The following is a 24728-nucleotide window of genomic DNA, read 5'->3' as shown; positions in this document are numbered from 1 at the left end:
CCATGCGGAATTTTTGTAAATTTGGATCATTTACAAAAGGTTTTTTCTTAACAAAAATTACCGGAAAACAATAATTTGAAGATGACGGTTCAATAATGCCTGCTTCCAATAAATTTTGAATCTCTTTTTTAGCAAATCATTTGACAATTTTAGAAATTGGATATGGCTTAGTCTGAATAGGAAATTGATGTAATAATTTAAATTCGGGGATAACGGCGTTAGTAGAGCCTAGAGTAGCATAAGATTTTGAGAAAACCTCAGCATTATCCATTAAAATTTTGAGCATCTTGTCTGCATCATCCTTATTCAAGTGTTTTAAGTCAAAATCATTGGTATTGATCTCCATTTTTCTAAGTTCCTGAATCTGTTCTAATTTTAAATTATTCATTTGAAAATGCTCATCTTCAGTAGGAATCATAATGTCCTTTTCCTCAATTTTGAACACTTTGCCAATTTTAGTACCTTTATTGATAATTATCTTTTTGTCAGTATTATTTTCAATTAGAGTTGCAAAATCTTTACTATTAATTTCATTTATAGATTCATAAATTGTATACTTAAGTTTATTACTAATAGGAGAAAATAAGATTTGTTTACAATTGCTTATACCTTGAGATACAGTTAGTTTAATTAATTTTTGGGAATTAGGTTCAATTATTATTTTCTCGGGTGCACAAGCAATATTATCTTTATCTAACTGCACATTATTACATATTTTATTTATCGCACGAGGAGTATCTTCAAATAATTCAAATGACTCGTGCCCCAAAATTAGTTTCCTATTCGGTGTATCTAAAATGATTTTGTTATTTTGGATAAAGTCGTATCCTAAGATAATTTTATATTTGTAATGCCAAGAATTTTGAGTTACAAAGAAAGTTCCATTAAACCATTTAGTATTGATTTTAAATTTGGATGAAATAGCTGACAAGTAAGGTATAGTGTTGTTATCCAGAGTATGTATTCTTACTGATCGAGATAAATAATTAACTTTAGTCTTTTCTTTTATTTCATTTACAGTTACAGGATCTATTAAACTTAAATTAGCACCAGTGTCTAATAAGGCGGGTATTAATAAATCTCCAAATTTTAACATTATGATAGGAAAAGCATCCGAATTGTCAATATCATTGCAGGTCATAACATGCTTATTCCCCACTTCTACTTCATTTATTTGTTTTAATTTATCATTGCTTTGATTTATTTTATTTCTAATTATCTGATTACTTTTTAAATTATGATTAGAATTTGTTACTACCTGGCTTTTTTATCATTATTATCTGAATTAAAATTTTTATGCTTGATATTACTATTAATAAATATCCTACTTTTCAATTTTTTGTCATTATGTTTTGTTTTGACATTTTGTTTATAGATTTCTCTCTTTTTCAATTTTTCATTTGACTTTAACTGATTTGATTTCTCATTGGTTCTTGTAAACCCTGTATCATTCCACCTGTTACAAGAACCAGCGATCAGTTTAAATTATTCTGTCGCCTATCTCTGCTGTTGTAACCCCTATGTCTAAAGTTCCTATTAAAACCTCACCTGAAATTGCTACGACTCCTATCATAAGGTGTTGCTCTATTGCTGTTATTCCCACTTTTGCCTGGATAGTACCAGCAGTCGGTAGTCAAGTAATTTTTGTTGCAAATATGGCAACTTATTTTGGGTTGAACAAAGTTTCTATTTCCTGAGATATTGTTAACAGCCTTGTTTTTAGTTAAATCCTCAATTTTTTGTGTTAATTTCTCTATTCTGCGATTGCTTTCCATTTGATTTTTTAATAACATTTCTACATCTATTGTTTTAGTTACATTAGTCACGTGATTCTCACTAATTGCTAGCGCATTCTCCACATCCTTTGCTATTTTGCCTATATCCTCAAATCTTGTGGCTCCCCTTTTCATGACTTCAAGTCGAATATCGGGTTTCATACTGTCTAACAATTTTTGAGCCTTCATTTTTTTAGCCAAATTTAAAGTTTCCTCACTACTTTTATTATTTATTTTTAAGTACTCATTTGTTGTCTTATCGACCTCTTCTATTAAATGTTTTATACTTTGATTTGGACCTTGCATGAGTGAATTAAATTTATTTTGAAGCTCCGCGTAGTTTGGTTTTTTTAGGAATTTATCTTTAAGTATTTTTACTATTTTTTCAAAATCATTGGCATCTTCAGTAGTAGCTTCACTTACAATTCTTAAGGCCTCTTCTGCTAAATTGAGTTTAAGAATTAAACATTTTTTATTCTCATCCCATTTTTCTAAAATGGCAATTTGCTCTAAATTGTTAAGAAAAAAATTTAAATTTTCCTGTTTGCTACCCCTAAAATTTGCAGCGAATTCGCTAAGGAATATGCAGATTTCGCCATAGTGTATTTTTAAATCACAGAAAATTTACCGAATTAACATCTACCTTAAAATATCATTAATATATCAACAATCAATAAATAGCATACAGTTTTGAACATCCTACTGATATACCGAAAACTATACCCATATACTACTCATTAATTGAAAATACATATAAAATACACTGCTTATTCAATAATACTAAAATTTTTAGTTTTCTATTTGATGATATTTTAATTTCATTCTAAATTTTGTAACAAGAATGTTATTACCTAGCATATATATACAGATTACAAAATATCCTATCAAAATATTGATTAAAATATTGATTAATACTAATTAAAATTATATATGCTTCATTAAAATACAAATTAAATGATATATGCAGACTTAAATTGTATATCAAAAATGATATATATTGCATTAAAAAAAAAGAATGATAAATACATCAATATAATAATTATTAAAACCAAATAGTATAAATTCGTATATCCAATAGGTATATATGATCATTAAAATATCACCATATTCAATCAAATAGTTCAAAAGTTTTGTATATATATGTATATATGAGTATAAACATTTTATAATACATTCATTTACCAGAATTCAGTGTGTATTAAAATCAAATAATTTCTTCATATAGATATTTTTGACAAAAAAATATTTTTTACATTATATATAATGAATTTTAAATAAGTTTAAATATTATGTTGATATCACCAATTATAAAATTTTGTTTGAGAGAGAGCGAGATACAATATTCAGATTAATTATTATAACATATCTTTTTTTTGCACAAGGCACTGAGTTTTAAAAATTTGAAAATATTTCAGCCATGAAGTAATTTTAAAGCCAAAGTTTCCAAAGATTCTTCTAAAAAAAATATTTACTCTTAACACCAGATTCGAAACCACGCGACGGCACCATATATATTAAAGCTTATGGTGATGTAATAAATTAAAGTTTATGGTGTTGAAGTAGAATATGATATTAACAATGAGAAATTAATACTATTAAAAATTAAAACATAATCAAATTAGCCGTATTAATAGAATTAAATATTAATACAGGATACAATCATCCTAAACAACCTAACAATTAACTTGATTAATCTTACTACCACACGTGGTGGTTAAACTAACAAATATAATGGTAGTACAGAGCTATGAAAAATCTCTGGAAATAAAAAATCATTAAATTTAGATATTACTTAATTAGGCTGAAATAAAAGAGAATCATAATCCTAAGAAAACGACAAAATAAGAATTACTTACACATATTTATTCTAACATCATCATTCTTGAGGTCATTAGTACATTAAAAAAATTTATATCTCAAAATTTATAAGCACTTATGCAGATATAAAAGATTACTCATATTGATTCATTAATTCAGCTACAAAATTTTCGGATCAAAATGGATCCTCAATACTATATAAATTTTTTATCTACGTGCACATTTTCACCACACTCTCAGAGAGAACAACGGCAGGCCGAAAGGCGGGTTGACACGATCAAAGTACTTTGATCAAAGTAGGCGCGCGCAATCAAAGTAAGTCATAAAAGTAAATAAAACAAAAATGGGAACCGCGAAATTTTAGGGAAAAGGGAAAATGCGAAGGGAAAAAAAGTCACGCACTGTTGTTGAGAGTATGATATATCAAATAAATAATCTCGGTCTCTGTGTTCTTAAAATTCATTCGAATTTTAAAATTATTTAATGAAGTTTAAAAAATAAAATCATATTTTATTAGACATTGATATAGGTAGTTTAACCAACCCTGTGATTATATTAATGAAAAGAGGAAAATTATTGCTTTTGAAATTAAATAAATATATAAAAAGTTGCCTGTATTTGTAATTGTCTCTTACTTTGATGTGACGTAATTTACTTTGATGGGTGTTCAACTTTAATTTCTACTTTGATTCAAACAGCGATAATTGTGCCAATTGTGGGTATCGGTAATTGATTGTTATCCATGACGTATTTTTCAAAGAGGATTCTAAAAATGATAAGGGTCAATTTCAAAGATGCGTTAAATAGAATTTTTCCAGTTTCGTGGGGTGAGAAAGCTCGATCCTAACTTCACGTTCGCGGTTACAATCAAGTTAATCACAGAAAAAATTCAAAATAATTATTTCTCAAGCCCATTCTCACTGTATGCAAAATAGCAGGTGAATTTGGAGGGTCACATAAAGCGAAATTTTGAATATTGTGCTAGCGATCTCTGAGGAACCATTTCCATTATATTCTGTACAATACTTGTGCTAGTAGTCCCGCTGTGGACTGATCGTAAAGACACACTTTCCAGTAGAATACCACAATCAAGCATCACTGGCTGCGGTCATCAAACGGGTGGACTGACCACTTTGAGCAGCCTGCGTAGGGACCAAGGGTAAGCGGTATTGGTCTTCGTTAAACTGTTCTACTGTAAAGTGCTCGACTTCGCGAGCAGATCGTCGGGCTACTAAAGCAGGGGAGCCATTCCCTCTGCGGAGGATCAAAATTTCGATGGTATGTGTACGGATCATCCTTAGGAATGTTTCCCAGACCGTCGCCAGTAGCCCATTGTGCAGCTGTTGTGCGAAGTAAATAAAGCACCCAAGTGCTAGTAGTTTTTCCATATTTCTTTCTTATTTAGTTTCTGATGCGGGTTTCACACTTAGAATGCAAAGGGCACAGGAGTCGAATTATCTTTTGTTGGTATTAGCATGTGTATTTTTCCATCTGTATGTCTTTTCTTTCTCCAATAAATGGTCTACCTTGGTGGCTATTATAATTTTATTCAAAATTTAAAAAAATGTATGCAAAAATTAGAATATCAAAACCAGTTTGATTGCTTTTGAAGCACTGAAAGAGTTTCCATTAATCTCCTTATACCTTTACTGGTTTAATTATTCAAATTAATTGGGTTAAAATAGTTTTAAATGTTTAAAAAATCGTTTTTATTTAAAAAAAAATTTAAAAAGTCGGAAAACAAAAATATATATTACATTTTTTCATTGTTTTTGTTTTCCAGCTTTTTAATTTATTCTTTTTAATAAAAATGTTTTTTTTTTACGTATTAAATTTTTTATTTATTTAATAGCTTCTTTTTTCATGAATTTTTATTATATTTTTCTCTCTGTATTTTTGATGCAATTTATTAATTCTATGTACTAGCAACTTTTGTGTAGCAAATAAAGCTATTATTTTTTCTTAATTTTCTTTATTATTCTCGTAATCTTTTTTGTTTTTTATTGTGTTATATATATATACCACTTGTTACCATCATTAAAGAATGTTAATTTACTCAAATTTTTCAATTTGCATTCCTTATGCAAGCTATTATTTTGTAATAATTATTATCAAACTCCTTATAAAAAAGCTTACGCTATATCATGCTCTTTTAAAGCCAAATTTTTTAACAGCTGATATTGTAAATAGATATAGGGGTTAAAAAAATTTTTTTTTTAGAAAAATAAACTATACATAAATAAACCTTAACTTTTCATCATTCTTCTCTGACATCCCTCGTCATATATCAAAAGTAAAACCTGGTCCTACTGGTAATCCATTGGATTTGTTGATTTTAAATTATGAATTGAAATAGTTAAAACGAAAAGACTGTTTCAATAAATGTAAATAAATTTGGATTTCAGTGATATTTGATGAGAAACTTTAGCAACTTGAGAAAAAGCTTCCAGAAAGTTCTAGAAACATTATTTGATATTCAATAACTTTAGGCATTTGCTATTTGATTTCTATATCGTTTATTATTGTTATTTATAGAGTAACTTTTACATCAAGAAAAGTATTGATTTCTATAAATTTTGCATGCTGAAGCCTCTTACATCTAATACAGAAAAATATACTATTTATAAAATTTATTATACAACTCCACTGAAATCTAATTTTATTTTTTTGCACATACAAGCAATAGTTCTTAGTTTAAAAAATTTTATTGGTAAAAACATCATTGGATTACAAATCATTTGAAATGGGAAAGAACAATATATTGAATGAAATAATTTTTATAGTAAATTAAACATATTAGTTTAAGGAAATAATTTTAATGGAATACACTGAAACTATGAATGAAGAAATTTATAAGCTCTCACCCATAAACTATTTTGACTAATTTCTAGTACTTAAAAAGAAGAGAATAAGAACAAAAAGATTGAAGAAAACTGTCCCAACGATTTATAAATATTTTATGTAACATGCATATACATTATGCAGTATCAACATTAAAATTTTACAATATAAAACAATTAGAAGAAGTTTAAATTTAAAGAAAGAATCTTGAACTGTTTAATAATAAAAATATAATTTGAATTTTAATCTACAAAGAATATATAATAGCAAATTTCCTCAGATTTAATGTTTAGAAAATATATTTAAAAACTTTTGTATAACAGTTTTGAATAGGCCATAGTAAAATGTTATTAACCCAATAAAAGATCCAGTACAAGATTTTTTTTTTTTTTAAAAATTGCTACCACAATAACCCCCAAAAGTTTTTAGAACAAAAATAAGTAATACATAATTAAGATTATAAAAGTCCTGATAAGATTAAGATTAATTAAGGTAATTAAGTAAATTAAGATAAAAATTTATAAATGATTATGAAAGCTCCCTAAGGTCAAAACATTTATCTCTGAACACTTTCACTACTGCTCTTTCTACTTCTGTTTATGGTTTTTAGAAAATGAAGGCTTGTAATTATTTCCGGCTGTGACATAATACAGGCTATTTTAAATGCAGAAGAGGAGATGAAGAATAAATTCTGTCAACCTGTAAGAGATAAAAAATACATTATTCAAAAAAAAAAAAAAAAAAAACAAATAAATAAAAGGTTCATAAATCTTTTCTTTACAATTGATTTAATTTTTTTATACTGCTACATTACATTATTATCATTCGATTTTTTTGTGTCTTCTACGAAATTAGTGATTAACATTTGCTACGCCATCAACTTTTCCTAATACAATCAACTAATAATATCAAATTTTTTCCGAATACAATTTCGACTACTCCCCCTTAAAATTTTCACAAAATTCTAACACAACTTCAAACATAAAAAAATTCTGAATTTTTTAATATATTTCAGTAAAATTGTTTAAAAGTAATAGTAGTAGTGTTTCAAAATGGTCTACACCACATAAAATTAAACTGTCTTTATTGAATATTCATTTAGAAAAAATAATAAATAAACTTAAACTATACTCACAATACACAAAGTTACTCCTTTACTAAATTTGAAAAGAAATAACTTCCTACTACTCAAAAATAAACTGCCTATTAATGAGCACTTGAATTGTGCTGACTGTTACTTCCAATTTGTATATTTTTGAGGAGAATGAAGTATTTGTATATTTTGAACAATCAAGTAACAAAATTAGTATCAACTCTTCATTAATATTAAAACAATATTTATAAAATGCATAGATTAAAAGCTTCAATTTACTTTGACAAAACTTGAATTTGATGAGCACAATGAGACATAGGCTATATATGTGGTATTTCACGAGGTTTGCTCTTAATATGTCTTTTCAAATACCTTATCAAAAAATTAGTATTTAAGGAAGGAAAAAATAAACACAGAAAAATGACAAATCACTTTTCTGGAAGAAAAAAGAAATATACAACAAGACACATTTGACTGTATAAAAAACACATCTTCAAGTTTCAACACCCAATTAAACCTGTTTTGATGTTAATTACATTTACATTTTTTAACTGTAAATAGTCAGATTTCAATAGTGCATATGTTTTCCCCATACTTTTATACTAATTGTAACATACACACTTTTTGTTTTCCTTTTTGATAAGGATTATAAGAATACATATCAAAAGTGGTATTTAGAGAACACACTGTATATTATAAATTAAGTATTGTATCTATGTTTGTAAAACTAGCACATTTTAATCAAATTATTTAAGATTTTGCATATCGTATGTTTCCAGAAAGAGGAAAAGAAATTTTTTTTTGCTCTTTTTTAGAGCAAATAATGTAACTTTGAACAAAAAAAAATTACTATTCTATTACATAAGTTAATAGAAATAAAAGCAAGTCCATGGGATTTCAATTTAATAACTGAATCATAGCATAAAGCATCACAAACAGTCCAAAATGAGGTTGATTAAAGAAATATGAAACATTTTTATTCAACAACAAAACTTTCTATAGTTCATCAAGATAACTCATGAAAATAATTTTTAATTATTATACTTGGAAATAAGATATTCTCTGTATGAAACAATTTTAGTGTCAAGTAAGCTAGAGTGTATGTGGTCAAATAAGACATTTGGCAAAAATGATAAAGTCAAACAAACAAGACATTTTAAAACTCTCAAGCAAATTTGTATAAAGATCAAACCAATATAAAAAGATCTTAATATTAAGCTAGAGATGCATAAAAATTTAAAATAACTGAATTTTAATATAGAATTAACAACTAATCTAATTCCTAAATGAGACATATGGATCTCCATGTTTTTAAAATTCCACATTTATCATGACACACAATTTTCTCTATATGCATTTTTTCTTTAATTAAATATAGACAGAAAGTAACCAAAAACAACAATTACTTATATAAAATTTTGACAGATAATAATCTGTATTAATATCTACACAGTAATAAAAGTTAAGCAATAAATTATACTATAAAATGAAAGAGCTGAAAAAAAGTTCAACTAAATATTTTATAAACTTTAATAAAAATTACTAATACACAAACAGATCGGGAATGAATGAACTATTAGGGATGGAATATATATTTTGTGGTTATTTCAGATCATTCAGTTCAGAAATACTTCTAATAATCTATTAAATACACAAAAATATCATATATACATTAGTACAACGTATATTAGTATGTGATATAATTAGTAGTATTTAAAATAGAAAACGTAATATTCATTTTAAAAGCACATATAGTTGATTATAAATGAAGAAATTCTCACTTACCCGATAATATAGAGAAGTTTTCAAATCCTATTAGTACGTCCAAATTTCTTGAAAGAAACATTCAAAATAAACATATTCCCTGTAAACAAAAACAACTTCTTCTAAATCGTCACATTTCCCCAAAAATATTTCCCTACTGGTGAATGCGCGCGCTTACTTTGATCGTGTCAACCCACCTGAAGCCTCCGCTCCTCACCGCATCAAACCATCAACTGTCGTATCAAATTACTTGAAAGGGACGCTTCACTGTCGTTGCCATCATTCTAATACTTCCTTCCCCAATTCTCGATATAGGTGTCTCTGCCCTCTCGAGTTGGAATTCGGCTATCTCCTCCTAGAATCCTGACCCAAAGTCATTGAAATCTGTCTTATCCAAAAACATTATCAGAACAAATTGAAGAGTGTGAAAAGTTCAAAGTCTTGTCAGTGAAAATTATCAGAACAAATTGTAGAGTGTGAAAAGTTCAAAGTCTTATCAGTAAAGAGTGTGAAAAGTTCAAAGTCTTATCAGTAAAAATTATCAGAACAAATAGTGCATTGTGCCTTAAAAAATTAGTGTTACAATGTGTAACACTATATTTAAACTGCACAAGCTATGTGGGGGAGGTTTGGTCCTTAGCCGCCAATATTCGTATAGTGAAATTCATCTTAATTCATTATTGTTCATATCTGCCGTTAATAAAAGTAAATGGATGAAACAAAATGAAAGTCTCCAGGAAATTAATATGAATCGTGAATACGAAAATCCAATTTATTAAGCAATATTTCTTAAAGATTTTAGAGAATGGCCATCAATTCAAATCATCATGATAATTCCCAATTATCAAAAAACAAATCCCTTGAAGGGATCAAGGAAATATAACTTCCACATTAAGAAGTTTTTGTTTGTTAGCATTTCGTTACGATTGCATATATTTTTAAACCGTTAGGATGGCTGGGACAGGAGCGCCCCAAAGGGGACTCCTAGTCACCACAAATTTTGAATTCCAAGTGAATATAATTATTCCCAACGGACGTAGAAAGTATGGGGAGGAGATCCATAATTTGGCGATTTATCATAATATATCATAGCCAAAACAAAGCTAACTAGCATATCAATATGGGTTTAAAAGAATACCTTGGCGATCTCGAGTCGCCTACAAATTTATGAGAATTATTACAACCATGCAACCAAAACATTTAGCCGTTGGAAATTTAGACTAAAAAGTTATAAATAGTTTTTTGTTTTCGATTAGAGGCGACAGTGAATTAATAAGTCTGCATAATAATGAAATAAAAAGTATCCGTTACAATGATCTAGAAGAGAAGAAATAAATATTTTATGTTCGTTTTAAAAGATTAAGTCTTTGATTTATTTTAAATATAATTCTATTAATTAAAAAAAAGCCTAAGTAATGAAAGATATTTTAAAAGATAGGAAATAAATATGTAATGCCAGTTGTGGCATCACAAGCTTGGTGAAAGTTTTAATAGATATAAAATATATTAGTATAATATTTTTTTTACCCTTATTATTATGTTTGGAATCTATTTAAATTGAACCAATTACGATAATACCAGTAGTGCCCTTTAACAAATCGAATTGTGCCTCATTGGGGTTAATAAAAATATAAAGATCTTACCATATCTCCTACACGCATTAATGCCATTTATCCATTAAATTCTTTTTTTAATGTATGTTTCATTTTCTATATCAATTAGAACCTATTACCAAAATTAATTAAGTATCATTGGCGTCAATAATAAAGAATTTTTTTTCATTTCTTTTAAATGAATTACTACCAGTTCTCCTTTAATTTCTCTTTTTACTATACAACTATTTTTATTTCAATTTGTACATAGTACCAAATTTAATTCTGCCTCATTGAAGTTAATAATTGTATTACAATTTTCGCAAGAAATTAATACTATTGGCTGCATGGCAATTTTTTTACGTTTGTCTTAATCTTAATAGTACCATTTTTCTATTAGTTTTACTATTTCTCCGTTTTAGGTTTTATTTTTTTATATTTTTTAGTGCATTTTAGTGAATAGTTCATTTATCTTGTTTTAGTAAGTAACTAGTACTAAGTTCCATTCCGTAATTAGTATGTTCTAGCATCTATTTGCTTTAGTTTAAAAAATCATAGATCAAGCTAGTGAATAAAAGGATTTTCTAAAAACCATCTTTAATATTTAAGATTGTATTTATTACTACAGAACACATTACATAATCATCAATTAGTCTTAATACAAACGAATATTTTTTATTTTTCATTCTAATATTCGTCGCAAATGATAGAATACATAAGTAAATAGTAAAATACGAAAAAAGAACTGTAGTGAAAGTAAAATAATTTAATTTTAAAGCATATTCTTTCTTATGTATCAGCCATATGTATTCTTCTCTACGTTACTTCCATATGTATTTTTCCTTATATGTCTTCCTTCTATATCTCCATAAATAATAGTTTCACTCTGGTAAATTTCGAGTAGTTTATTGCCGAAACTGCATAAAAGCATGTCCTCTAACTCATTCTCGCTTATGCCACCATATATTACCAATTTCAACAAATTTAATATGTATTAGGAAAATATAATTAAAATAAAGAAAAACACAAACAGCATACAAATCAGTACATAAATTAAAATTTGTGACTTTTGAGAAATCGCTTTAAACATTCATCTTTTTCCAAACACAATGGAAGAGATATATATAAAGACATACGTTATTTGTTACACAAAAGTTTGAGCAGGTTCTTTGAAATTCGAATGCCGTTAACGTAACGCAAATGTAATGCAAAAACTCTCTAATAATAATCCTTTACACCGAATACTATTAAAGAGTTATTTTTAAAAAAGTATTACGCGATGAAATAATTTTCTACAGTATTTCAGTGAAATTTTTTCTCACGAAACAGAAAAAAATATCTCTATTTATTTCTAATGCATATGATTGATTTTAAATTTATAACTTCATTGAAATAAATATCTTTTTTTTCACCGAATATTAATAAAAAAATACTGTAATATTATTATTTAAAAAATATTATACCATGAAAAATATTTTTCTAGAGTATTTCAGTGAAATATTTCAGTATCTTTAAAAAAACTTTTTTTAATTGTATGGGTACGTGTATTATTCGTTTGCTAATATTCCTTTCTTTAAAAAATAAAAATTGTGATATTTTTCCTTCGTACTCAAATACTTGTAAAAAACACACAAAAATTTAAAATATTTCGAATATTTGCTGAAAAGAAAACATAAAATATAACAGTTTTGTGATATTAACGGTAAAAAATTCTTTTCTCTTTTTGTTCTTGTTCTGTTATTTTTTTAGGACAATCCATTGTTTAATTTTCCTTCTTTAAATCAAACTTTAAATCCTGATAATTAGTAATTTTAACTAATTAATGATCTTAATTACGCCTATCATAATAATAATTGTTGATCGGTTTGTAATGGGGAGTTTTGTTTCCTTGTTTCTTCATTCTCAATAGCCGAAAGTTACTTAATAATTAGTTACATAATATGTTAAAAGTACATTTAAACTCCAAGCACTGCTATTTTTAGACCATTTCTTCATAAAATAATTCTAAATAAATATCCTTTACGGAATTATGTCTAAAGGCTATTGTTCTTAACGTTTTTCTAGATATTCTGTTTTCGTTTATCCTTTCCTTACATAAGTACTCGAAAATGATGTCTTAGTCCGAGAGTCAATGTTCGAAAAATTTCTGTAATTTCCAACTTTCACACATAAAATAATGAACAATATTAAAAAAAGGAACGTTTTTAACAACAGTTTGAAAAATTTTTCCACACACATCCACACATAAAGGGACAGACATTAATTTTTATATATATAGATGCATATTTATTTATATTAACTATGGTTTAAACCAACCGTCTTTTATCACCTTTCTCGGTGGCATTCATATTAGTATTATGTAATTTTTACTATCACATTTGATTCATTTCAATACAGTCTTTCCTATTAGATACTTGAAATGATGTTCATTTCGAAAACACCTTGTTTTTATAAACTCCTTATCATCATCTAATTAAAAGTATTTTAAATTAGCCTTATGTTCGCACCTATCTCGGTGGTAGTTATTCTAGCCTTATTTCGTGTAATAGTGTGTTTGAACTATTTAATAGCAAGCCTTTTCATTTCAATGTTTAGATACGATATATTTATCAATATTTATTATATTATTTCAATATTATATATTTATCAATACATTCAATATGTAACTTAGTCTAGTACGTTTACTAGACAGACACGAGAGCACCATATTTTATAGATGTTTATAATATTCAAAATTTCTTTAATTTTTTTAAATAATCCTCTGCTTTGTATCTTAAATTTTCAAATATGATCCTCTTTTTCATTGCTACTACCGTCTTATCATTCATTCAATATTGTTTCTTTGAATTTTAATTTTTATAGAAAAAAATATAATTATAAATTATAGAAATTCAATACTTTGTCTGTCAAAAATTTTGTAATGTCCTGTTGAGACAGTTTTCTATAAATCCGAGCTTAATATGTAACATTTAAGAGAGACACTCATCGGATAACTTCTCTAGTTTTTAGCTTACTAATATCTACATGTTGTTTAATAAAGTTAAAAACCATAATATGTATTTATCTAATTACATAAAATCTACCGGTTAAATTTAACACTGACTGAATATTTAAATTGAACAGTAAAATATGTTGATGATTTAATACTACCAGCGGGTGACCGAGCTCCACTCGGAGAAAACAGGTATCGAAGCTAACTCGAAGATTTAAATTTTCATTTGTGATTTATCAAAACAATACATGCCATAAGAAAATTTGTGAAGCCATTGGTGAAAAGATAACCGGTTAAAGTGCACCATTGTAAACTATCTAAACAAAGTTTGGAAAGGGTCTATACAAAGGTAAAGTTTGGAAAGTCATAGGAAATAAAATGTAATTGATAACAAAAAATTATACAATTAAAGATACTGTTCACAACGAATTCGTAAATTTGCTTCCGTTCATCCGCTTCTTGAAAATTCTTGTCCAGGAAAAGGCGTCGATGAGAGAGGTATTGTCGAGCATAAAAGACGATGTAAACTCCGCAGGAAGACGCGTCATCTTGGTGGTTGTAAGCGTTGCGAGGTTTCACGATGCATCCTTTCAGCTTTTCATTCGTAACAACGGTATTCAAAACGTGTCGCAGTATTTTTCTCAAAACAGCATCGATGGGCAGCGGGTTGTCGACTGGATCGCAGACTAATAGTTGACGTTCTCCATAGCTTGCTTCGTAAATTCCTAGCATCCAGTGCTCGCCTCTATCCATTTGAGCTCTCTTGTGAATGGGAATGAGTAGCACGTCGAATCCTTGTTGAAGAACGCCGTATAGATAGTTGGAAGCCTTGTTCTGGTCGCTGATATCGTTGAGAAGAGCCATTCCTTCATAAGCGCCATCCGCTGTTGTAACGTAGAAGCGTGCGACAAATTCAGGGTGAAGTACGGCAACTTTGACGGTCGGGTAAGCTTGTTCGGCGTAATGGAGAAGCATTCTGACAATGACGGTATCTTCTAGTTGTCCATTTGCGGGTAGAATTGAGTTGATCGCTTGTTGTTCCAAAATTCCGGCTCCTTGAAGAATTTCATGTAGAGGTGCGTTCTGCATGTTGAAAATGTAGCTTGAAATCTGACGAATGTTGAAATGTCGGACTTTGTTGACGGTGATTTTAACACAAAAGTTAAACTTTTCTCCACTTTGATAAATGTAAACTAATGCGAACCTTACAATTAAATTATTAATTCCTTCGTATATTATTGGTTTAAGTTGTCGAAAATTAATATTTCAATTGTAAGGTTCGCATTAGCATACATTTATAAGAGTGGAGAAAAGTATCTATAGCCATTATGGCGAACTAATAAAGTTTGAAAATATCCTATCTGTAACTCCGAACTGCTCGACCGTAGCGCTTCAAAACCGGCGCCAATCGATTCCTCGTGGCCAAAAACCCCAGACCCCCAAGTTTACCGGAGTTTATTAATTCTGGGGCGATTTTCGACTTGGCAACCATTCCTCGTATTATAGTATAAGATTTAAAAAGAAAAAAAAGCATATAAAAAAAACTATAATTACCAATATTAATATATATTTATCCGTTATATCCCCTTCAATAAGGAAGTCGTTTGGGATCGCAAATTAAAACTTAAATGAGGAAAAAAAGCAAATCTTTAGAAAAATGCGTTAGTCAAAAAAGGGAGGAAAAAAACTGTTTCATCGCCATAGCAAGCTTAAAGTTTTTTTTTAACAATTGTATTTCAGCTTCTAAGACTCGTTCAGATTTTCAAACATTGTCAAACGAACTTCTTTAATCTTTGTCAATTTTTTATAGTATTTTAATTTTATTAATAGTTTTAAAGGGTAGTGTGTAAAATTGAAAGTTACACTTGTTTCTTAATCAGAAACGGTACATTTCACAGCATTAAAAAAGCTTTGTCTTTGTCAAATATATTTTCGAAACATGTTTTGCTGTTAAAATTCAATAATATTTACAGAAATCCCAGAAACTTTTTTATCCAAATTTAGGAAAGAAATTTAATTTAAAGACAATAAATAGATAGTCTTTATTTTAAGAAAAAAAAAAGGAAAAGAAATCTCGAAATTCTTTCTGAAAAATTAAAGATACATTCAAGAAAAACTAGGCTGGTATTTGTGAACGAATATTCATCTACGTATATCTATTTATTTTGACTAAAAGAATATGAGTGTGGAAGATAAAAAGAAAGAGTACAAACGTGTGTCCGAGTTTTATGATGAAAAATCTTTGTTTGTCACTGGAGTGAGTGGATTTCTTGGATCGGTAATTACAATTTTAGATTCTATTAATTTTAGCGATATTATGTGTGTATTATACACTATATTTGTGCATCTTTTCTTATATATATATATATATATATATATATATATATATATATATATATATATATATATATATATATATATATATATATATATATATATATATATATATATATATATATATATATATATATATATATATATATATATATATATATATATATATATATATATATATATATATATATATATATATATATATATATATATATATGTTTTATATGAATATGTTTTAAACTAACCGTCTATTAGTGGCATTCACAGTAGTATTATATCATTTTTAATGCTATCTTTGATTCATTTAATTATAGTTTTCCCTATTAGTTACTCTTAACTTACGTTTATATAAAAAAACATCCTGTTTTTGTAAACACCTTGAACCATTTAAATGCATGCTTTTTCATTTCAAAGTTATTATATTATATATTTATCAATATTTATCATATCATTTCAAGATTTTGTATTCATCAATGTTTATTATATCATTTCAATATTATATATTTACTAGTACATTCAATTCGTCAACACTTTAACTCGAAAGCCACCAGAACACCATATTTTACAGATGTTGATAAGTTTCAACCACTTCTCTTTTTTTTTATAATTAATCTTCCGTTTTGCATCATAAATTTTCAAGCATGATATTCTTTTTTATTGCTAATATCGTCTTATCATTTATTGAGCAATATTTTTTCTTTGAATTTATATTTTTCTTATAGAGTAAAAATACAAGTAATAAAGATGATTTGATAAAGAATCATAGAGATCAAAGAACAGTAAGACATAACATGAATTGGTCAGTCAGTAATATTTTACTGTCTTGTTGAAACATTATTATGTAAAGCCAAGTTCAGTATATGACTTGCAAAGGAGATACTCATTAAACAAATTCTCTGGTTTGTAACTTACTAATATCTACATGTTGTGCAATCAGATTACATATCATAAAATTTATTGGTATGAAATCGAATAATATAAAATCTACCGCATAAAATCAATATTGACTAAATATTAAAATTGAATAGAAAAATGTGCTGATAATTTAGCATTGATTGAATTGAATTGAATATTGATTGAAACATGCAGACTCTCCTATAATTACCACCATTAATAATTACCGCCATATTTTATATAATTTCCAATAAGGAAGTCGTTTGGAGTCTCAGGTTAAAACTTAAATAGGGAAAAAAAAAGCTTTTTTTTTAAATCAAAATTTGACAGAATATTCCTTAAAAAAGCAAGGATTAAACCCTGTTTCCTTACCATGTATTCTTAATAATTGTATTTTAGCTCCAACACAGCAAAAAATTATATCAGAAACTAATTTTAACTGAGCAAAAATATTTCCTAAAATCTGAGTGAACTTCATTTAATAGCCTGTTTCTGTTCAATTGAGAAAACGTTTTATTTTTATTTTCAAAAGTACGAAACTGAATAGTGTTAACGCCTATTCAGTTTCAGAGATTTCCAAAGTATTCAAAAATGTCTTTGAAAATCACATGCACCGCAGCTGCCCCAAATATTTAGAAATGTCATGGGAGTTATATTAAGAAATTTTAATTTGCCCTTATACTATTACTATATTTTTTTCATACTTCGTTTCTGACAAGGGTTCTGGAAATAGTTTCAAAGAGTAGTGTAAAATTCACTTGTTTCGTAATAAAAACGGTGCATTTCACTGCTTAGAAAGTTTCATCATAGTCGAAAATATTTTTGTAATATTTTTGCCGTTAAAAAAAATAAATGCATGCTGAAATTTTAGAAGATTTTATTGATAAAACTAAGAAAAAAAAATTAAAACAATAAATAGATAGTCTTTATTTAAAGCAAAAAAAAGAAGGGAAAAATCACGAAAAATTCATTAAATTACAATAACTTTCGAACATATTAAAATTTTGTCTGAAAAAATATTAAATTCATAAATAAGAATGATTCCTTCAGCACGTTTAGTCTCAATTCTGTATTTACATTTCGTCGTGTATGGTGAGCGATTCATGTGATATTTTTTAGTACAATTTTAAACATTAATAATTATCCGATTAATTATCTCGGATAATGATTATAATTTCACGCAAGTACATTTTGTTAATATGTTCTAAAAGTCGATATTTTCCACAAAAAAGAACATTTTCCTAATATATACTTATTATAATTGTATGTAACAGAATTTTGTTAATAATCGAAAGAAAATAATCTGGATTTGAGGAAACAAAATATGTGATACGATATGAAGAAATAAGTGAAGTGTAATTTTACTCGTTAACGACAGATATCAATCACTTAACGATATATAACGATATATTATGATAGCCTTTTATGCCCTTATATTAATTCAGATATGAAACGATTTTATCCTTTTTATCCCTTTCAATAAGGTATTTTATGTTTTTGAAAATTACGAGATAAATGTAAAGTTGTTATATCTGTCAACATCTAATGTCTACCTCTACTCTGTTTTAATTTGTTTTTGTTATTCATTACTTTCCTCATCAACACAAGCAAGTGTATATAAAATAAAAATCTCGAGAAATAAATATTTTTGACACTGGGCAAATAGTTATCATTAAAAGCAAATATTCATCATCTATCCTAAAAAAGCAAACAAGTCCTGATGGAAATCTAGAGGTTCTCATCTGAGATCATAGTATTGAAGTGATTATTTCTTTTTTCGGACGCTCCGAGTTTGTATATACTTGGAATACTCAGTTGTTCTAAATTTAGTTTTTGTGTCGTATTTCTGCCGGAAAATGTGTTCTTTATATTTTAAAATATCAGATGAAGATATGAAAAAAAAATCTTTGGAAAATTATCCCATTTTGATATGCAATTACTTGATCGTTGAGATGCGGATTTACGCAATTAAGTTTACATCAGCAGAAATTTTTCTATCTGAAACTTCTACCTCAGGGTCGAAAATAAAGTGAGTAAAGAGAAATATTTTGAAAAAAAAAGGGAACATTTGCAATATCAATAATTTTGGAACAAATCGGAATTTTGAAAATTAAATGCGTTAGGTCGTTCATTTCCAAAAATTACTCTTTCAGCACGTCAACTCGTTAGTTGTATTCCAGTGGGCCGCAGGGTCCCTTTTACTTCAAGTTCAACAAATAATAATTCCGAACTTTCTATCAATTGTTAAATCCCTTTATTTAATGGTACTTTCCGCACATATTTATACCCACCATCGTATTTAACCGTCCATATAAGAAATGTATGGTAAAAAAAAAGTATCAGAATATGTTAACATTTTCCGTGTTTCTGACTCCGTGGGAGCCTAAAACACTCGGCAGTTTTTACCAAAGCGCTTTCGTAATCAATTTGTTAGAGTTCACTGTAAAATATGGTCTTATAATGTGTAATAAATTCAGAAAGTGTGGTAAACTTTGGAAAATGATTTAAAATTTGGTAATTTTATCATGGTACCTTAGAGCATGGCAAAAAAACTATTCATTTGGTTAACTTTTCAGGAATGTATTTACAAAATTTGTGGTTATAAACACTATAATTTTAAAAACTAGAGTTTCCGATAACCCGTTACCATATGAATTTAAAAAATACTAAATGAATAGTTGAAATACCCTATATTTTATTTTATTAATCCAAAAAATAGCTTCTTTTTTTTTACAAGAAGTGTCATTATTATACAAACGGTCATTTTACCAGACATTTTTATCAGACAAGTTGAACAAAAGATTAATCTAGGGGCAGAAACCACTGCTTCGCAACATATTTCACCCGAATTTCATCCCAATGCAAGTTACTCTCGAATCCTTGAAATTTCACATAGGATTCGATAACCACAATTTGCCAACCACTCTTCTGGGGCACTTCAAAATCTAATGAATGAGTATAAAATGAATAAGCTAATCAAAAAGCTTCAAATAAAACAGTGTTTCATAATTTTCTTCAACTTCCAAAAGTGATAAAGCTTTTGAGGCGGTACCCGATTCTATATATAAAGCTTATTAGCAGCTGTGAATGTATTAAGAAAAGAAAGACAACAAATTATTTTGAAAATATTTAGCGTGAAAAATAAAATATTCTCAACTGTTTCGTTAATACTATATTTTAATATATGTTTTAGGCCAGACATTTAAGTTCACTGATCTGGACGGGCTACAGAGTCTGTTCTTGGTATATACATAAATTTAAAAAAAAATCTACAAATTAAGCTGAATTATGGTATTTGAAAAAAAACTGTTATAACTGTTATGAATGATTGGCAAAGAAACATAATTCTTTATTCTAAAATTTGGTAATTTTATTTTGAATTGAAAATTCTGATGAGAAACATTGATTTAATTTCTTATAAATTCTTATCCTTTTCATAATTTCTTAAATATATTGTAGATGAAAAGAAAATGTTTTTTGAAACTTTTACTTGACTAATTTCATATAAATAATCAAAATATTAAATAAATTAAGAATTATTGATCGGAAATCGATGTAGTTTAATAAGTCATTGCTGGCTAGAGAAGAAAAAAAGTTCTAACTTTTGTAAAAGTCCTAAACTGTGATCCTCCCACGAAACACTTGTTGAGGACTACAGTTAAAGAATTATAGCTATTAATCCCAAAGCTTCGCTCATTTTGAATATAACTTGATCGTTTTTCTTTTAGGTTTTGTTGGGAATTCTTCTCCAAAATTTGCCTCAAATCAAACGTATCTTCATTTTACTCAGACCAAAAAAGGGGGTATTGCCAGCTGAAAGAAAGAAGATAATATTGCAGAAAAAGGTAGAAATTTCTTGACTTGTTTAAATTCATAGATGTTTCAAATAAACCAATGATGTAAAATATTTTTCTAGTTATAAATTTTTTATAAGCCTTATTTATTTGAAAATCTCATCATCCGTATAAAATGTGTGCATCAGAATTTTATTCGATGATAGTTTTAATTGACTGGAACTAATAAATACTCCAATGGTTTCCATAAGCAGGTAGGGATCAATCAATAAAAATTGTATTATTTAGATGTATTTAAACATTATTGAGAGGGTGTTAATCAAAAATATACAACATTTAAAAGAAAAATGCTGATTAAAGGAAATCGAGGTATTTTGGAAAATGAAATTTATATATTAATTGTTCTGTACTAATAAAACACTCCAAAATCACCAAATAAATTTGAATGGGAGCCATTGAGGTGTGCAAAAATATTAAGTACTTTTAAATGAATCTTCTATAAAATATTTATAGTTGCTTCTATTTTATTTAAATTTAAAAAGAAATTCAATAGAAAAGTATAATTAATAGTACCTATACCACTTTTTTTTTTACATAAAATGAATTATAAATCTTTAACATATACATTGAAATTTGGAAAGAAATAGATTAGTTACGATTTCGATGAAGAAAAACCTTTCAGAGCAATATTTTCACTGTTTTTGTTTCCTTTTATAATAACCGCTCTTTCATTAATAGGCATATCACACGAAAATTATTGGCAACGAAACCGGCAAGTCAATCGAATGCGCAATCGTATCCTCATTCTCGACGAAAAATTGCTGGAAAATACTTGTGTAATGTAGGAATCGCAGTTACCCGAAATATCAGCAACCGCTTCTCTCCTCTAAGAAAAAATTGCTTATAATTAAAATCAACTAACGCTTGAACCAATCAAATCGTTTGTAATTTATGATGTTTCTGTTTAATGTGATGACAATCATCATCATGAGATGACATTTATCCTCAATAATCATAGCGGAAATAGAGATGGGAAGATTGTTTGAATGAAATTTTTTATTGATGAAATTGAATCCTTTGAATTTCTCTTTGATGATGAAAAATGGATTATGGATGTATGAATAACAATTATTTTAAATTGTATCTTTAAATATACTGTCGTATAATGAGATGGAAAATTCAATGCAGTTGATTTACCGCAGCAGCACATAGTTTCAGTGGTGGCAAGGATAATAAACTATTTTCTAGCTAAAGTTTCTTTTTAGAGTATTTATTCGCCTTAAACTAATAAAATTCAAACTTATTGTAGTTTGTTCCAATGGGCAAGAATAACCTGGTAAGTAAGGCACTGGGTCAATGTCCAAGAGTTTGTGAGTTTGATCCCAGTGCGGTTGGAGACTCCCCGTGAAGTAAATGGTGACTGATGCGCGTTAAATCTGTCGAGTCCCAAAGTCCGTAACAAACAATACCTCTGGGGGTACTGATCCAGGAGTATCCTTGTCTTCCGGATTGGTTCAAAATTACAAGGCTATGGAGTTGAACATTAGTAGTCGTAAACTCAAAATTGGGTCGGCTGTTCTATGTCAAATATAATATAAAATCAAATATAATTTGTTCCAATTAAGACTTTGATTACTTATGTTAGAAATAATTTCTATTTTTATAAAGATGGTGAGTTTTTCAGGCAAGAAACTTCATATTAAAATATTCACAAAGCAACTCGTCAAACTTTGTTGCATAATTCTAATGTTTAAAATATAATATCGAGAATACATTTCTTTATTTTTAAATTTTAATCTTTCTTTTAATTCTTATTTCTGTTGAATGTATACGATTATTTGAATTCTTATTAACTTCTTTTTATTTATGAAATAATTAGGGGAGTGTCGGGTACCCCCGCCCACTGTCAATTTCATATGTATGGAATATTTTTTCAAGTCAATGGGCCATCGGACGTTAATTGTTATATTAAAAAATGATTATTTTCAAAGTTTCAAGTATTTATGCAGCTGGTAACATGGTAAACAATAGTTTTGAAAATATGGTAAATACAGTAGTCAAATTTTTCACATTTCTATTTTTATAAGTAAAACTATTCTTTTTTGGTTCATTCTTTTTGCATTATTTAATTAGATGATAAAACAATAAAAACATTCAAAAATATTTATTATTACCCAATATTATACAGAAATATAAGCAATACTCCTTAAGTGGGCGGGGATACCCGACTCTCCTCTATTTCATTTTCCCATAAGAATTTTTTTTAAATTTTGAAAATCTTCTCTTGAAACAATAACAAGTTTGAAAACCCAGAAAACATCTGAGACAAATATTCACCTTGCCTCCCACAAAGCCACTCCATTTTATGGTAATTATTTGAAATTTTTTTTTTAAATAAAGGTAGCATTGTTATATGCAATAGGTAATTTTTTTAAAACGCAAATTCCACAATCTTTACTGCAATATGTTCTACAATTCTTTTTCTTTTCTTATCTGTTTCTACATTCACCCCCTCTTTGTTTTCGTGTATTAGGATTTGTATAATATTTACCAAACATATATTTATCCATTGATTCCTAAATTTTTTAGAAAGAGAGCAACTATGTTAGTTTATCGTGATAATTTTACAATATAGTTTCATTTTCAGTAGAGAAACAATGTTTTAGAAACCATTTCTTAACAAGTACACGACTTTTGGGCTTGCAAAGGGGCAATTCCGTCTCTCCGAAAATGCTAATTAAAGTGATTTGGTGGTTGCCGTATTGGTTCCTTTAATAAAGGGAAATCCGGGCCAAAATAAGGACCAGTGCATGGTATTTCAAGCGCAACTTCTGGCAATCGCTAAAGGACCGGAACTACCTTTGTTACCTCTGGATTGTTTTACCATTTTTGCCTGTTAAATACCAGGAAACAAATTTTATTTCACGGAATAAAGAGAAAATTGCCATAAATAAAAGCTTTTATTGTACCTTTATGATATCTTTTTTGCCATTTTATTTAAAGCTGAATATATTAACTGGCACAGTTTATTTCATCGCCTTTCCGTTAAACCACCTTAACTGTAGGTTGATTAGAAAACGTCTATGTCACCTTCGCCAGTATCATTCGCACGTTTATTTCCGGTGCTTAGACGAATTTCTTTGCCTTATTTGCCGATATACCACCCTTAACTCACCTTACACTTTGTTCAATAGAAAACTTTAATGGCTCCCTTGCCGGCATCACATCTTTATTTTAGATGTCTCAGCAATTTTTTTTCGTCGCTGACCTACCTTTATTAGAACTTATCGTAGCTTTTAATTTCAAAGGCTTTATCTTAAATGCTTAACTTTTGCTGTATGTTGTTGACAACAATTCTTATTTGGGGAATATAAATTGTCACGAGTGTTTGTCATAGTTTGCTGATATCAGTGATAGTAATTTATTGCATTTTAGTTTTTTTATATTGTAATAAAATAATAACTATAATTGCATGCAAACAATTTTATGCAAATATAAAATTGAAATGATGGAAAAAATTTTTAATCAATTATCATTAAATGAATCCTCTCACACAATAAAATAGATTTCTTTTTAATTTCATATAAGAAGAAGCATTAAAGTAGAAGCATATGAAAACAGTTTTTTAGAATTGGGTGTTTATCTTTTTGACATATTACGAGATAGGTAAAATTGAATACAAATTTTTATTCTAAGATAAAACATAATGCAACTTAATATATAAGCTATTTAAGTTTTGAAAATAATGCTTATTTATTTAAAACCTACAACTAGCTTTTCTTGATAAAAACTTAGACACTAAAGTTTATTTATCTCAGAAGTATGTGCCCA

The 24728-nt window shown here is 27.8% G+C and overlaps 1 protein-coding gene and 1 long non-coding RNA gene across 3 annotated transcripts in view; one reads left to right on the top strand and one right to left on the bottom strand.

The window, feature by feature from the left end:
* Positions 1-6279: 6279 nt before the first annotated feature.
* Positions 6280-9529, bottom strand: LOC147807196 (uncharacterized). The gene is made up of 2 exons (XR_015435548.1): positions 9313-9529; positions 6280-7133 (listed from the first exon to the last, which is right to left on the bottom strand). It is a non-coding gene; the product is annotated as an uncharacterized LOC147807196 (long non-coding RNA).
* Positions 9530-15526: 5997 nt separating this feature from the next.
* Positions 15527-24728, top strand: part of LOC107451261 (fatty acyl-CoA reductase 1) — a 69180-nt gene continuing 59978 nt past the window's right edge. For both annotated transcript variants that reach the window (XM_087167948.1, XM_087167947.1), the window contains exons 1-2: positions 15527-16153; positions 20832-20948. In XM_087167948.1, the coding sequence (XP_087024074.1) occupies positions 16055-16153; positions 20832-20948 (216 nt within the window). In that variant the 5' untranslated portion in view covers positions 15527-16054. The remainder of the gene's footprint in view (positions 16154-20831; positions 20949-24728) is intronic.

This window comes from Parasteatoda tepidariorum, chromosome 7, assembly GCF_982258835.1.
Source record: "Parasteatoda tepidariorum strain Cologne lab strain chromosome 7, Ptep-v5.0, whole genome shotgun sequence".
In the NCBI taxonomy this organism is placed as follows: Eukaryota; Metazoa; Arthropoda; class Arachnida; order Araneae; family Theridiidae; genus Parasteatoda; species Parasteatoda tepidariorum.
The sequence above is the reverse complement of the archived record's forward strand: the minus strand, read 5'-3'. Positions and strand labels throughout refer to the sequence as shown.